Source organism: Brassica rapa, chromosome A09 (assembly GCF_000309985.2).
Source record: "Brassica rapa cultivar Chiifu-401-42 chromosome A09, CAAS_Brap_v3.01, whole genome shotgun sequence".
Lineage (NCBI taxonomy): Eukaryota > Viridiplantae > Streptophyta > Magnoliopsida > Brassicales > Brassicaceae > Brassica > Brassica rapa.
In genome coordinates, this window is record NC_024803.2 from 30,103,777 (window position 1) to 30,121,619 (window position 17,843).

Below are 17,843 nucleotides of genomic sequence, written 5' to 3' on the forward strand. Positions count from 1 at the left end.
AATTCGTAATTATATAACTAAAAATAAAATATTGAATTATCAAAAATAAAAAAATATAATTAAAAAAAAAAGATAATATATATATATATATATTGTATTGTTATCTGAAAAAGTATTTTAGTAAAAAGTTAAAAACATAAATTACATAATTACATATTAATCAAATAATTTTTTTTAATTATATAATTAAAAATATAATGTTAACCAGGTCAATTTATGCTGATGGGTAATGTGTTGACACATTGACATCGAGGGGACAAGTGATTGAATCGGATCGCCCGTGTTTTGTAATGGTTAGAGATTTGGACCCACCCATCCACCAAATATTCACCCATTTGTAAACGGACAATAAAGCAAATGTGTCATAGATAATCAACACATTACCCATCAGCATAAATTGACCTGGTTAAGAGTCCCAGCCCTACAAGTTATAATTGTATAAACAGCCTTTTTTTAAATAGTAATATTTTAGCTTTCCATTTAGGTAGGTGGAAATTAAAGATCTTCCATTCAGCAGTGTGATGTTGAGGTCCAATTTGTTTCAAAAGGTCGTCTGGTGATCTCTTTATACTAGTCATCACTCATCAACCATTGTCATGGTTGTCAGTTGTCACTGCTTGCATCCCCATCTATATTTCCCTCAGGTTTACTATCAAATTCATACAAAAATAATCTACCGTTTGCTTCTTTTTCTCGTGAATAAATATTATAAACTAAATCTTAATTATTTCTAAACCTTCTAGGACTATACTTGTCTCTCTGGAAAACATGTATGATCTTGAGCAAAAATCAACTACTCAGTCTACGTCCATAAAGAGGAATCAATAATACTAAAACCATAACTAACCTTCGTGGTATCCCTTGTCAAAATAAAATTCACAACTATGTTTATGGTTTCAGCTACAAAAAAATACTCTATTTATTATTTGAGAAACTGAAATTTAAAATACTATCTTCAGTGGATTAGATATTTGTTTATGGATTTCTCCTCAGATATGTTGAGCTACGTTCTTTTTCAAATTAACGAAAGAAGAAGCCTATATACATATCACCTCACCTCTATGGTAAATAACTTGTAAATCGTTTTAGTATACCAGTTGGTTTTTGAGTCTTTTGCTATCGTTGACATTTTCATAGCTCCATTATCTCTCGAGGCTAAGCTTAAATGGCTTCTTCAAAAAAGTGTGTATACTTTGAATTATTTACGTCTTATTTCTTGTTCCTCTAACCAAACATAAAGAAAACTTACATCTATATAAGTTTTCATGTTCTACATTTTATACGTTCTTTGGTTCCTGTATGTTACAGCATTTTCCCTTAATCACCTATCTTTACTTTTCATCAACGTCACTTTGGTTTAATAACATTTCATTATCAATTCCTGTTTGCATACCGGTTAAAGGGACACATGTCTAGTCCAATAATAATAACAGTATTCCTCTTTTAAATACAAACTTTGACATCCCTTATATACTAAAGTGCAAGTTGCCTAGCAAATCAGAAATTGACATGTGGCAAATTTTTGTTAAAAAAAATTGTGCCAATAAAAAAATACATGTTTCGACTCCCAATATTTCTAAAACTGTAAATAAACTAAATTCCTAGAATTTCTCAGATCACCAGCACGTTCGATTCAAATAAAATAAATAATTATCCCTAAAGTTCAACACGTTCTTATTCCTAAATTTTCTCATACTAGTTTTCAGTTTCAACTCTTATATCACTTTTAAGCAAATACTTTTAATCTCTATCTCTATTTTTCTCCATCGTTTCTTCTTCATCTTTCTCTTTGTGTTTTAACTTTTGAATGTAGCAAAGAACTCTACACAAGTTTATGTCTCACTTTTTTCACATTTATTATTCTCTACTTTACAGTTTAACACTCTGATTTTTTAAATTTTTGTGCATGATTCAGGATGAAGGTGGTATTTAAGAATATTCATGTTTCAAAACTTCATTCTTAAGAAGAAAGAAACCCATGCTTTGTCAGCAACTTAGAAAACTGTAAGTATATCTGAATCTACTATGTATAAACTGAGCAGTAACAAATCTGTTTGTTACGGTTTGACTATTGTACAAATATGTTTTCGTATAACAACATATTCAACTATATTGTCTTATCTTTTAAGCTCTAGGTTAGTTTTGGATGCAGAGGAAAATGAAGGTGATAGAGAAGAATCTAAAAATGCAAATTCAAAAAAGTAATCTAAAATGTGTTTTTTTTTTTATTGAGCATTCATCTTTTTACTGGGTTTGGATATCAAACATATCATTTATATACTAAATCACAAGTCACATGAGCAATAACATTTTGACACATGGTATTAATTTTACAAAAAAAAACTAAAAACAAATAAGAAAAACAAACCGATTAAAAAAATATTCTCCATCCCCTATTTTTCTGCAATTTCAACCATCTAATTCCTAAATTTTCTAAATTTTCTGAAACTTTCACCCACGTTTCATTATCAACTGTTTTCTTCTGTATATTTCCAGCTTTAAATATCATTTCCAAAACTTGTTAAAACGGTCAAAAGAGTAAAGAACTTCTGCTCTTCCTTTTGTCCATTTTTCACAGTTTCTTCAAAAGCTCAAACTCCACCGTATTCGTCAGATAATATATGAGCCCAAACAGTAAGATAAATCAGAGTAGAAATGACACTTGTGTATACTTCTGTTTCACAGATTCTAAAAGGAGACAAAGCTAAATGGGAAATAATTTTTTATCAGCAACAAAGGTAAGTATTTACCTTCTTTTTACTTATAAATTGGTTTTAATATTTGTTTTGTGACTTCTCTTTAGAAAAATTATGTTAACTATATTTCTCTAATGCAGTAGAGTTGTATATATTGTAGAGCTGATTCCAATGCTAAGTTTTGATTTTTCAGAGTGAACTTTAGAGGAAAGGATGATACTTTAGGGTATGCACACCGTTGCTAATATTTCTGCTGCTGTTGCGGAGATAACTTGGCTGGAAATATGTAACTTTCTTTATATCTCTCTTTAGTCTCACTTCCAGTTTTCTTGAGAGAGGTTTCTCATTTTTTCACATTGTTTCTTTCTTTGTTTGTTAGGAATCAGCGCATGAGAAAGATCAGAAGTATAAAGAAGGCAAATTTGTTCTGGAAAGGTAACATAGTCTCTTCTGAAAAGTTTCTCTTGGTCCATAGTTTCAGTCATTTAGTCAAAAAAAAGAAAATTATGTTAACTATTTAGTATTCACTACAGATGGAGAACACTACAGATGGAGAAAATGAGAACACGTTGAAATTATGAGTTCACCCGTCACCCGTGAGCTTGCAGAAATATGTTAAAATAACCAAAAATCAGTATTTTAAAAGTATTATCCCAGTTTATTTAAAAATACTTTAAATATAATTTGCATTCCCAAATACATTTTTCTCTTCAAAGATCCAAGTAAATTTTTGCTATTTTACAATAAAAAATAGACAAATGAAAACAATAAAGCCATTAAAAATATTAAAAATATAACGTGTTTGAGAAAATTATGAAGAAAAATCTTAAATGCGTTTATTGTAGCATTTAAATATGGATATTCATTTTCATAATTGATTTTTCTATTGCACCTCACTCTTTATGTTAGGTCTCAAAATATCAAAAACAATAAGTATTATATTTTCAATTATATTTTGTCATAATCTATCATAAATTTATTTGTTGTATTTAAAATAAATATGCTTAACTTAATGGAAATTTACAACAAAAAACAAATTAATGAATCAAATATAACACTCTAAACTATATTTTATGTGTTGTATATATCTCAAATTTTAAACATAAAATACTTTCTACATATTCTATTTTGAACTATTTTCCGTTTACAAAGTCTTTATTTGAATGCAACTATTTTATGCAATTGTTATCCATATTTATAGAATATTTAATTAGTATAATCATCTTTTGATTTATAATTCTGAAATTGCAGTTTTATCATCAAATAATTTTAAAAACAGTTATTTTGATTTGTGCGTAGCACGAGGGTAACACTAGTGTATAAATATTTTCAATACAGTTTAATGCTTTTTTCTAATTTATTTTTGTTTCACTTTTATCATATCAAAAGCTATTTGTGCGTAGCACGGGGGTGGTTATACTAGTTTTCCTAAAAGGGTAATTCGACAGTACTATTTCATCTTCCTAATCTTTAATGTCATTGTTTCTGTATTTTCTGAATCACATACTTCGAGATTGACACATTTTTCCATTAAACTCACTTTATATGTCTTGATTCGTCATTTCTTTACGTTTTCAGTGAGTTTACAGAGGAACTAGATTTTTTGTTCTAAATCTTTTTGAAAAAATTAATTTTACATTTGTGTTATTTTTTGTAATAATATTTGTGTTTAATATTAATTTAATATAATTTTTAGTAACTATATTAAGTATGTCAAGTTGCATAACTATGCATTTGTGCTTTATGCATTTCAGGAATTACTTTTAACTTTATTCCTAAAGCTTGCAACATATTATATTTTCTTAGTAGTTATTTAACATAATTAGTCAAGAATATTCGTACCCAAAAACTTCTGACTCGGAGTCGACCTGAAAATCAAACTCTCATACTCTATTAGACTTTGCTTATATACTTGAACGTTTGTTAAAGTGTTATATCCAAAAACCAATATCAAAACTAATCCGCACCGAAATCTTTATAATATATTCTGTTAAATATATGTATACATTTGGTTAATATGGTTTTCACTAATTTTAAGTAAAATCACATTTAATGAATATTTTTTTAATCGACAACCTATTTAAAACCGATTAAATGAGTTTATATGGATATTTATTTCTATTAAAATCCATTTGAACCCATTACCATAAACACAATGGTGAACACAATAGTGGACACGTTTAATTTAATATATGGTTGAAGGTAAAAGCACGGGTGATTAAAAATTCATGTGAGAAGATCACAAAAGAAAAAATGATTCGTTGATAATATCAAACGGTTATTGAAAGGGAGTTGGGATTATACTTGTGGCCTTTATCTTTTTTGGTAAAATTTGTGGCCTTTATTTTTGGTAGTCCACTAAGGCAAAAGTAGTTATAGATATACTCTTACGATTCAAAATCTTTATATATAAAATAGGCTTTGTATCCCTCCTGGTGATGCCACATAGGATGCCAGCTAGGAAATTCGTTTCATACCATATCGACACGTGTCAAGAGGGAAAACCGCATCGTTTCATTAACGAAATTATGCAATACGTGTGGGTTTCTTTTGTGGTTTCAGATCTACTCAAATTTGTTTGGGCTTTTATTAAAACCCATAAAAACACAGAAGCTCTCTCATCGGACTCTCCGCCCGATACTCTCTGCCTCAGTTTTTTGTTTGTACATCCACCGCAAGTAAATATCTACTAGAGTTACGTAATCATTGAGAAATCCAATCGCCGACTTTAACGCAGGCATTAAGACCATTACTCCCTTGCTCAGGATCTCCTACTATAAAAGGTATGTTCTACACCTGAAAATTCATCACTCCAATATTTTCTATCATAAGATTTCCAGAAATCAATCTACCTCCTAATACTTCTGTGTATGCAGACGACAAGGAGAGTAAATGGCGGCGGGTGATGTGGTGGCAAAGTGGATTATAGAGAGGCGGAGATACAAAGGTGGTGATGATCGATTTATGATGAGGCCGCCCGTAGAGTAGATGTTGATGAAGCTGAATTCATTGTCGGGACTTGGAGAAAGTTGTAAAACCATTCACTCTCCCCCAAAATTTCATAAATAAAACCATTTACATCATATATCTTGATACACATCGATTTTTTTTTCTTCGTCGTAGACGAACCTAGCAGCAATAAATACGACTAGATTCGCAATCAACGGTTGCCGTAATCAGATAGGAAGTCCAGTGATTTCTGCCAGAGCTTTCATCATAAAAATAGGTTGTTATCTCCTCTGTTCTTATTCCCTCCTCTCTCCACATCTCCGTACGACATTATTGTTTTCTCACTCTCACCTCAATATCTTATCTTAGATCTATCTTCGATGTGCTTATATAAATTGAAATTTTGATTAACGGATCAAATGAAAAACCAGGAGAAGTAGCTTGGAGGAAAGAAAGGATGACGAAATAGAGAGAGAAGTGATTGAAACAGAGCATCAGTAAGTGGAAGAATCAAGAATTTAGAACAAAGTTGTGATTATTATTAGTCTTTGTATCGGATCTTTGTGGAATAAGTTAGTAATAGAGCTCTTGGTGTGCATCAATGGCGAGTTAGGCGATGGTGCAAGCTCCTCTCCAAGGTTTTACCGTTTTTATTTTCTGAGTAAAAACAACTCAAAAGTCAAAACAAATAAAAAGTATATTTGATCACACCCATATAAAATATAATGTACAAAATGATCGTATCTGAGATGACCTACCGAGGAAGGATGGTTGAGTTTGGATATAGCTTATCCTTTGCACATGATGTTTAAGTCTACAGTGAAAACGCCTATGAGACCATCAACCTCAGAATATCTAGATAATGATTCTTGGTCCTTATTGTAGATTCACATGGTCTAACTCAAAGGTGTTAAACTTTGTGCAGAAATGCAAAAAGCCTATGAAAAATTGAATGAGGCTTACAAGAAATTTATGGTGAGAACTATTAAAAGATTCAAACCAGCTGATGAAGTGAGAGGTTTCTTTTGTTTTTGAACTGTTAAATTCTTTTATGCCCTACGGTTCTTTCTACTGATACTTAGCGATTCTACCTACCATTGAAAAGTTTTGCCATTATATAGTCTAGAGGAGATAACAATGGTGATTTGCATTAGCTTTAACTTTTGGAACCTAAGTTTTTTATAAGCTCTCTTACATGAAAATGTTTTCAATAGTTATAGCAAGGCAAATGTTAGGATAACAAAACAAAGACCCAAAGCCGAATCAATTGATTCTGTCTTTCTTTGTTTTCTAACGTTTAAGGACATACAAACTTCACTAAAAAAAACTAACTGATTATGCAACTCACTATCTTTTGTGCAGCTCATCCAAGGCACATTTTCGTATCTAGACATAGAGTTAGACAAGTCAAAATTGAAAAAAAATTCAAGGTTTCGACTCTATTCTAACCTAAAAATAGAAAGTGGTATGTAACTAAAATAGAAATTTGGTATAGAAGTATATGATTTTATTAATTTATAAAATATTATTTTAAAACAATATTTTAAAATAGCATGAGAAAAATTTATAACAAATAATTTTGTTATTAAACAAATTTCAACAAAAGTTATAATAAGTTGCAAACATAACCAGTAAAACACTAAAAAATAATTAATATTTCATTCCAGATATACTTATGATTTGAAACAAATATATTCTAAAACATCATTTCCTTTTAAATTAGATAAATAATTATTATTTATGATATTATTATTTATGTAGTATTTTTAAATTGACATTTAATTATTTTATCATTTTAACCGATTTAGCTTGCAGTTAGACTAATTTATTATCATGAAAAATTAATTATTGTAATTTTTTAAAAACTTTAAACTTCTTGAATTAAATATATTAATATTTATTTAAACTTTAATTCTCTTTTATTATGTCAAAGTGAAATAAAATAATAACAAGATATATATTATTACATTTTCTAAATTATTTTTTCTAATTATGTTTCTCTGAAATAAAGAATAAAGAAGATTACAGTCATTTTAATTCAAACCAAAAATGATTATTCAAAATTCTATTCATTATTTATTTGTTTATAATATCATTTTCTCTATAATATTTTTTTAATTTATAATATTAATATAAATTCATATAAAATAGTGTTTATTATAATTTCCCGCCCGTAGGGCGGGCCGATCCTAGTAGTTACATATATACAAGTTGCTTAGAAATAACATTTATCAACAGGTCATGTTACTGTTTTTATAGAATAGATTTATCTTTTTATCTATTTTACTGACTCATAGTATCTCAAAAATTTATATATCTTTTTTATTATATATATATATATATTATATAAAACAGAAGTGATTTGGCTATTGTATGAATGACATGTGTCGATTTATATTTTTTTAAAAAATTAATTGTGTTTTTTCGGTTGAAAAGAAAATAATTAATCAAAAAAAGAATTATTTCGTATTGTTTCAACAAAACTGTTTTCCACTACACGTTAATTATCTCCCATTATCTTTAAGAGCATGATTATTGCAAAAACCCATACTAGGGGGTTCTTATTACTTTCTTAATGCTTTTAAGCACAAAAAGTGAATTAAGAAACAAGGTTAAGAAACTCAAACATTTAAGTGGTACATTGCAAAGTTCTTAAGTAAGGATTTAAAAAAAAAAACTATTAAACATTTTTATATTAAACTTAAACATTTTTGATTAAATAGAAGATGAAATGTTTGCAAGATAGAAGAAGATGAAATGAGATGAATATTTGGAACAAGCGAAGGAAGTTTATGAAGAACAAGAGAAGGAAGTTTTGATTGTTTTCTGAATAAAGAACAAGCTTCTACTTTATACAACTTTCTGAATTACGTTTCGTTACAATGACCGTGACACAACAAAACAAGTGACACATAAGAACAAACACAACCAGACTAGAAAAAAAAGGCTTCATGATGCTCCCAATGCTCCACTCTTTCACAACCAGACTAGAAACAAAAGGCTTCATGTCCGTTACAAGGATGCTCCCAATGCTCCACTCTTTCACAACCTGCTCACAAACAGAAACAAAACATGAAACAGAGCTTAACATGGAACATAGAACACACGATGACAGAAGCTTGAGAACCATTCTTAATATGAAGCCAAACGTAGACATAAGCTTAAAATAGAGTTCTCGAGAAACTGTCAGTTAAAGTAAACAAACACACAAAACTGACCCGCTAAGCAATTCGTCCTAAAATATTATCAGGCTGTGAATAGACCACCTTTCATCTCATTGAACACAACACCTGAAATCAAGCACCAACGATGAGATAGGATGAGGGCGTAGACAAACAAAGAGATAACATCGACACTTATAAGTAGATGGAACTCTAAAATGGCATCAGTTGTAAATAAAACCTGCACTTTGTTTCTCTGATGCCTTCATCATCCCTGCAAGGAGATACTGGAACATCTAAAGATGATATGCCCTTTGAGGGATAAACGCACTCGCTGGAAGCAGTCAACAAATCCTCTCTGCAACCAGGCTGATCAATTATTCTGATAACAACATCAAAGGTTTATAATTTGAGGATGCTTGGCTCTATGAATATATGACCAAATATTCCCAAAAAGAGGTATTTTGTTTCCAGCCTTTATATGCAAGACAGATTTTGCTATAACACTGATGGACCTATAGAAACCTCTAATGAACGGATCAATAACAAGCAAGATCAGTTGAATTTCAGCAGAGACTAAAATGATAATTAAATAAAGAAAGAAAAAAAAACAATGAAGAACTCAGGAGTAATAGAAGAGTCAAATCTAGATTGGATTTCGATCGCTCTTCGGACGGAGATGACGAGAGAAGACGGAGGAGGCGCCGTGACGACCGAGAGAGACGTCGATCGTCTCTGACGGAGAAGACTGACAGAAGACATCGTCGGTTTCAGTTTCAGATCGCCGAATGAAGGAGAACTCACAGAGAAAACAAATTGAATCCCTTTGTTTGCTGACACGTGTTCAAAAACTCCACTTAAAAACGTTTCCGAAAATCCTAATTTAAGGATCGGTAATTGCCCTTTTATTTACTTTTGATTTAATTAAATCACTCATTTTCTTTAAAAACCCTGTTAAGAAACAGCGTTAATTATGGTCTAACTTCTTTTGCTTCTTCTATATAAGTAACTAGGATAAGACATGCGCCTTGCGCAGGATGAGTTTATTTGAATATATTATCGATAATTTTTTTATATATTTGATCTTTTTTTTCTCAAACATATATTTGATCATTTTATTTATACATATACAATATTTTTTGTTGTTATTATATAATTCCTTTCCGATGGGCTGGATCAATTTTTATTAAAAATTGTGGAATTAAATTATAATTAATATATCATAGATTGATCGGATTGGAAATTAAACAAATTATGACACAAAAACCTTAGTTTTTCTCACCGAACACATTTTTGAAAAAAGTGAACAGTATTGTTTCCACAGTTGAATTATTTAGACATTTATCTTCCATATTGTTTTGAAAGGTTTCAGATCAACCATCGAATTGATACATGCCATTTTAATGCTTTTAGTCGTATGCTTAAGGAAAACTTACATTTTTGTAATTTAAAGTTATTTAAAAAAATTAAAAATATAACATATAAGAAAAATATAACATATAAGATTTCCTTATTTTCATAATTTAAAGCCGCTTTAAAAAATTTAAAATATAATATATAAAGTTTTCTCATTTTTGTAATTTAAAGTCAATTTAAAATATATCATATAAGAAAAAAAATATTTTTTTATTATATGGTTAATGTGATTGTTTAATTTTTTTAATAATATAAAATTAAACAAAAATGAAGAGTGATGCAAAAATTGTTATCAAATCTTTATTATTCATAATCACAATTGTCATATATAAGTTAATCATATTAGGTAATTTCTTAGCTTTTATTTAAGGAAAAAATACACACTTCTTATATTTTGGGTTAATAAAATGTTCCGTGGTAATTGAATTTGAACCAACATTTTTTCAATTGATTCTTAAGCTGCAATGTAAGCTAAATTGTCATTTTAATTAAGTGACACCTAAGCATTGTCTATTTTTAATTAGTACAAACTAAATGTTACAATGTTTTAAATGATTCTAAATTAATATATAGGGGATATTGTTTTGAAAGGTTGCAGATCAACCATCGAATTGATACACGTCATTTTAATGCTTTTAGTCGTATGCGTAAGGAAAAATTACATTTTTTTAATTTAAAATCGTTTTAAAAATTTAAAATATAACATATAAGAAAAGAATCCAACATATAAGAAAAATATAACATATAAGATTTTTTTTTGTAATTTAAAGTCGTTTAAAAAAAAATTAAAATATAACATATAAGGTTTCCTCATTTTTGTAATTTAAAGTCATTTTAAAATATTCAAAATATAACATATATGAAAAAGTCTATTTTTTATTATAAGGTTAATCTGATTTTTTAATAATATAAAATTATATAAAAATGAAGAAAGATACAAAAGTTGCTATTAAATCTTTATTATTCATAGTCATTAATTGTCATATATATGTTAATCATATTAGGTAATTCCGTAACTTTTATTTAAGTAAAGAATACATGCTTCATATATTTTGAATTAATATAATGTTTCTTAATAATTAAATTTGGACCAATATTTTTTCAATTGATTCTTAAGCTGCCATGTAAACTAAATCGTCATCTTAATTAAGTGACATCTAAGTCAGGTCTCTTTTTAATTAGTATAAGCTGAATGTTACAATTTTTTAAATGATTTTCAGTTAAATAGAAAGGAATTTTTTTAGGTTAACGTGTGCGACAAAATGACATTAACTAATACAGAAGCCTTGGTGCCAAAGTTTTCGTGTATTTTCCTTATCTTATCTTATGCAAATTGTATTTTCCTTATCTTACAATAATTTAATTTAGATTGAAGCTTTGGTTGTTAAGTTTTCGTGTATTAAATACAAAATTAACTCTTTTAACAGATACACAATTTTGCTTATCAAGGCCAATAAATTCGATAAATATTTCATCCCTCAAAAACGAACAGTGATTCTTAATTGTTATTTTTATTAAGGAAATCTACATTAAAGTTAACAATTTTCCTGTTATTCAATGTCCATACTTACCCACCACCATTAATTTGCATTGTCCAACAGATTTTTTATTGATTATGCTTCGGTTCAATGAAAATGGATGCCACAGTGAACCAACATAGACATTGCGAAACCGTGTTCCATAATTTGGTTTTTTAATTTAACTAAACGACCACAAAATGACAAATGAGTACTGTTCTTGAGTTTAACAATCGGTTTGTAAGGCAAGACAATTGTGTATCAACAATGCATACTAATTAACATGTTCAGCTACTGTGATTATATAAAGTGTAGGTTAATCAAGCTGCATTAGACATTTGACACGTTTGACACCATACGTGATTTTAAACAGGCCACAACCATTGTTACAGGAACTGATGTTTTTCATTTTCATGTTTAAAACTTGTACGTATAGCTGCATTAGTATTTTTATTCATGTGTAAATAATATGCAAAATAGTTTTATAATTCCACTAACTGATCTTCAAAATTTGTTTGCTAAAGTTAGAGGCAGCGCTATGCGACTGTCTTTACTCAGGCCACTAACTGATCTTTAAAAATATTTTTATTAGACAATTATAATATGCAAAATGGTTTTATAATATCATCCGCTGATATGATATGATCCGAACAATATCATGAGTCTATGCGACTGTCTTTGCTCCATCCGAAATTGTATTTTGCTAGGGAATTTATTTTTAGACTATGCTATTCCTAAATGTTTTCTACTTCTGTCATGTCAGCTTTTAGAAGGCTTAAAAAACTGCCACATAGGATGGGGTCTATTTTTAATTAGTACAAAATTCAGGTTATAACTATTTAAAAGATTCTCAATTAATATATAGGGGATAGTAAATCTCTGTATAAAAATGATAACAAATAGATGTCGGCATCTCAAGGTCTAATAATTAGATCGATCAAATGTCTTACTCTTTTCCTTTAATAAATGTTCTGCCAATAATTCTCAAGCATCCCTCGAATGTGTCATCTGGTCAATGTTCAAGAGATACAAGCATAGAAGGTATTCAATTTTAAATTATTTTTCTTTGAAATGATCTTAAAAGACTTTGCATTGTTTTGGTAAAAGAAAAAGACTTTGCATTTAATATCTATGGTTATTTTTCTGTAACTGAATGATTTATCCCAGTCTATGGTTATCTAAAAGGCTTTGCTAAACATGTATTAACGTTATCGTCGAGAGTGCAAGACATCAAAAATAATGAACATGATTCATCAAATAATATTATTTTCATGATTTTGATGCAAATGACATTCTTATATTTATGTAGTTCTTTTTCTATGAATATTTGAGTATATTTTTGATATTAATATTTCATTTCAGGTTTGAAAACCTTTAATTGGGGTTCACTGAATCAAAAGTCCTACAAATGTTAATGTGGAACGAACCTATATGCAGTGCCGTCCCAAACATTTTGGTGGCCTGAAGCATTTTTTTAAAATGTAACCCTAATAAAATTTTATTTGTTAAAAACACATCTTCTAGTTCCCATTCAGTCTCTTTTGTGACATATAGTAAATCGTAAATATTTTTATCAACTTCAACTTTAAAAACAAATTCTGCAGAAGCAACCTAAACTGGAATTGCTAACATATATTTTTTTTTGAAAAAGAATTGCTAACATATTTGATAAACAATCCATGAGTTATAATAAAATCTCCCATTACTTTTATAGAGTTCAATATTTCAGCAACTCTTTTAACTTCTGCTTGTAGTGCCATTTTTAGAAGTTCGATCTCCGAACATAAATAATTTCATAAATACCACCCGCCAACAACCATTGTTATTCTAAAATTCAATTCAAAAGCACTTTATAACTAATTATTAATCAACTTGTTAACAAGATTTAAGATTTTTCCATACTAAGTAAAGAAATAAAGAAGAAGATTAAATTTTAAAAAAAAATATGAAGGAAGAAATAAAGAAGAAGATTTGTTAACAAGTATTCGTGGTTTTATATCAAGCTAAATAAAATGAAAAGTACTGTACATAAAATAGAAGATGTGGCCTAATTTTTTTTAAAAAAAAATTGTGGCCTAAAGCTAATGCTTTAGCTGCCTTATAAGAGGCACGGGCCTGCCTTTATGCTTATCTCAGGTCATAAATTTACATATTTAGATTCATTATAAAATATATGGGGACCATATTAAAACACATGTTCTCATATAGTATTTTTTACATATTTAGATTCATTATAAAATATATAACTTTTTATAATATTTGGTCTTCTAAATATATTTATGATAAGTTCTGTATTGTTTTTCTTTAAAAAATTTTAGGTTTTAGTTCATCTTCAAATTGTCGTTCAAATTCATTACCATAAATTTAAAATATTTTTCACTTTAGAGTCAAATTGTTTTTATTCTCTTCTATTTAAATTATAATGATATACATTGAACAATTATATTTTGGTATAATTTTGGTAGTAATAATTTAACAATCACTTTGCCCATGTATAAAGTAAACTTTTTTTCTTCATTTGACATATGGAATGGAGTTTGATGACATGTGTTCTTTTTTTTTTACATTTAGGTCTTTTTTATTTTAGGTTATTGCAATGTAACCCGTCATATTCTAATTGTGTACTATTTAATTCTTCTTGCACTAGTCATCATCACATAAAATCTAATATTCTATTTTATTACATTAAAATTCAAGATGAATAAAAAAATAATTAAAATAATATAAATATATTTTAAATATTTAATATATTCACAACTAAAATTATTTTCATTATTTTATTATTTTTACTATTTTCTGATATTTCATTTACAAACTATATATTTATTTACTATTAAAATTATAGAAAAAACTAGACCAAAATACATAATCTAAACCTAAAACCTCCATAGTCAGAGAAAAAACTAAAATGTCATAGTAACACGAACTCAATAAAATTCTGGAGCTGAAAGAAAATCAAGAACGAAGACTAACTTACCTCACTTTACCGTAGAAAATAATAGAAAGATAAAATCTGAGACAATGTAATCTCCGAACGCAAAGGAGCGTGGTTTACACCACTCATATGGAAATTCATTTCTTCTTCATTTGTTTTGTAAAACCAAACTTTAATTTTCGAGGTTTAAAATTTTGAATAAACTGTAGACGACTATAAGATGTCGATATAGTTACAAATATTCATCCAAAACGTGGTCGATGAAACAATGGTATTGATATAATGCCAGAAGGTTTAGAATACAATTTCGAATAACATGTTCATGTTGGAATCTCACCATATGCTTTGGTTCTGTCTAAGAAAAGAAAACACAACTTGGAGAAGAATGGATTGAACAAAAAATGAAACTAAGGTTGGTAATGAAGAAGAGAAACAACAAAGTATATGAACAAATGAACCTGGGCTTTGTAGATGGGCTTTTAAAGGACGACAACAAACAGATTTGCAAATGTATATTCAGAAATCGACTATATTTACTTTTTGGGTTATTAAGTTTTTAGAAAACTCACTACTATGTTTTGTTTATCAGAAAACCATCTCTTTAGATTTTAGTTTTTACTAGTTTGTAAGGATCAATAACACAAAAATAAAGTTTAGATAGTTCATTTAATCATTCATTCTACTATTCTGAAAAGTTACGGTGTTTTTCATTTCTTACCACACTAAATGTATATAAGTATCTTGATTCGTGACTCTCCTACAGCTCTGAGAAGCGAGAAAAATTGTGGTTACGGTGCAATAATCAGTTATGGTATGAACCAGAACAAGTGTACATAGACGACAGTATGTTTAGCTTTAAAGATCTTATTGATTCTCTTTTTTTAAAGCAAAGATCATAATGATTCTTCTACTTTTTAAACAACTATATATTTCGTGGAATAAGGGAAGATAATCTTATTAAGATGCATGAATCTTACGACAGAAGACAAACAATTATCAATCTTCGAGATGTACTTCTATTAATTATATGAATGGTTCAAAGTCGTAATTTAGATCCCGTGCATGTTATTAATTATTTCTGGTCAGTGTTTTCCACAGATCGTACGTGAAAACAGTGTTTAAACTTCAGTTTAAGAAATAAGAAACGTACAGAATCTTTGAACAATCGACGTTGTTCTTCTCCCTTTAAGCATATCTCAACCACATAAAAAAGATTTTCGTATCCCACCCACGTTTTTTAAAATGGGCATGTTGACATTAAACTATTCCATTTGATCTTATAAGATATTTTTCCAATAATGTAATCAACTAGACAAGTAGTACAAAATACATAAATACCAGTTTGGCCAAATGCTCAAACAAATTAAATATGAAAAATCGCAACAAAGGGACTATATAACAAAAATAAAGAAATGAGATTAAGTTAAAACACATACAACTCTCTATGTTTCTAAATAATCTAAAATTTGTAAAAATTTGATTATAAATACATTATTTCTATGTCAAATATTTTTAATAATTGTAGATCAACAGTAATTCAATACACTTAGTTCCTTTTAATTTTTAAAATATTATAATTAGTAATTAATAAAATTATGTATAAAACTTAAACTATATATTTTAAAATAAAATTTATTAAAACATTTATATTTTGGAAAAATGGAGAAAATATCATTTTTTATATTTGATGGAGAAAATGTCATTTTGTTTTATTTGTATATAGCGTAACAGGGTTTTGAGTTTTCTTGATTTCTTTAGTGGACATATTTGTCTTCTTTTCTGATTACTTCAAATAGTATATCCTTTGTAAATATATGGTTGAAAAGAAATCATAATGAGCAAGGGAGAAAAACAAACCCAAATTAGATGTAAGCAAAAACTATTTCCTAGTCATCATTTTTTCTTGTCTTGTCCTAATTTACAACTTGCCAATTTAATAGAAATTTTGAAAAAGGAGAAACAAATTTAAAAATAAGAAAAAAAATGAAACTGTCACAAGGCATTGATCATCATCGTCTGCTTCTTGGAACACCCTAACGCAAACAAATCAACTTCCCGAGATCTCTTCTTGCCACCGCACTCTACTGCGACGTCGTTTGGTTTAGCGTTAGTCGTCTCATTAAAAATGTTGACCCCGAATAGCCTAACCACACTCTGAACCGGTGTAATTTCCTCCTTACCGGACTGAACTTTCCAGTCAATATACAACTGCCGGTCTGGTCCGGTCGACCTCTCGAAGCAAACCACATCGCCGGCTCGGAGATTCTTCTCCTTAACGAACCGGCTCCAGCCCTTGGTCAACACGTAACTTTGACTGCTGTTCCAGTACGAGTAACGGAACCGCCACACCTTCCCCGTCCTGTCTTCCAAATTAATCAAAACACCTTTCGTCGGAGACGGAGTCATCGCCGTCACCACCGTCGCCGTCGTCATCGCCGGTAACGGAAAATGCTTCTCCGCGTGCTGTTTCGGTATCACCAACCGGTTAAGCTTCCCGACGTCGCTAGGCGTAACGGCTTTCTCGAAAAGAACTTCACGCGCTCTCGAAACGCCGTCGTTTCCCTTACTCATTGCCGCCGTCCCTGACCCGCATCGTTTTCCGTTACCGTCAAGGAACTTCCGTTTGCTCTGTTGAAGCTCGTCGGCGTAAGTGTGTTTCCTCAACATATCAACGATCTCGGCCTTAGAATGAGCCTCAAGAAAGGCAGACTCAGCGTCGGTCCCGTCGAGCGCCGGCGACTTGAAGTTCGTGACGGCGTCGCGGCCGCGGAATCTCCGAGCTGCGATGTCGTAGGAAGCCGCGGCTTCTTCCTCCTCGTTGAAAGTGCCGAGCCAGACACGCTGGTGCTTCTCGTAAATCTGAGCTCCCCATCTTCCGTTAGGCTGAGGGACGACGCCTTTGAACTTCGACGACGGGAGCTTACGTGACTCAGTCTCGACGCCGTTCTCTGAGTCCAGCACGACGCTGCTTCCGCCGCTTCCCATTCTGTAGAGACGCATCGTCGCCGGAGGAGGAGGAGGAGGGGAGAGCTTCTTCTTCGCGGAGAGAGTAGAGGTGGAGAGAGACCCTGAAGTGTTGCTAGTACTGTCATCTATACAGCTGTTATCCATTTGTTAGAGAGAGAGAATGAGTTCTTGAGAGAGAGAGAGAAATGGGATGTGTTGCTTT

General features: G+C 30.0%; 1 protein-coding gene and 2 long non-coding RNA genes across 3 annotated transcripts; 1 reads left to right on the forward strand and 2 right to left on the reverse strand.

The window, feature by feature from the left end:
• The first annotated feature begins 70 nt into the window (after positions 1–70).
• On the forward strand, positions 71–8,378 carry LOC117127985. Its single transcript, XR_004451035.1, has 5 exons — positions 71–5,479; positions 5,573–5,727; positions 5,820–5,922; positions 6,077–6,656; positions 7,008–8,378. It is a non-coding gene; the product is annotated as an uncharacterized LOC117127985 (long non-coding RNA).
• A 71-nt stretch (positions 8,379–8,449) lies between these two features.
• LOC103840593 lies at positions 8,450–9,744 on the reverse strand. Its single transcript, XR_627679.3, has 3 exons — positions 9,048–9,744; positions 8,864–8,935; positions 8,450–8,694 (listed from the first exon to the last, which is right to left on the reverse strand). It is a non-coding gene; the product is annotated as an uncharacterized LOC103840593 (long non-coding RNA).
• Positions 9,745–16,485: 6,741 nt separating this feature from the next.
• LOC103840594 (AP2/ERF and B3 domain-containing transcription repressor TEM1) lies at positions 16,486–17,843 on the reverse strand. Its single transcript, XM_009117091.3, has one exon. The coding sequence runs from the start codon at positions 17,783–17,785 to the stop codon at positions 16,667–16,669; it is 1,119 nt and encodes a 372-aa protein (XP_009115339.1). The 5' UTR covers positions 17,786–17,843; the 3' UTR covers positions 16,486–16,666.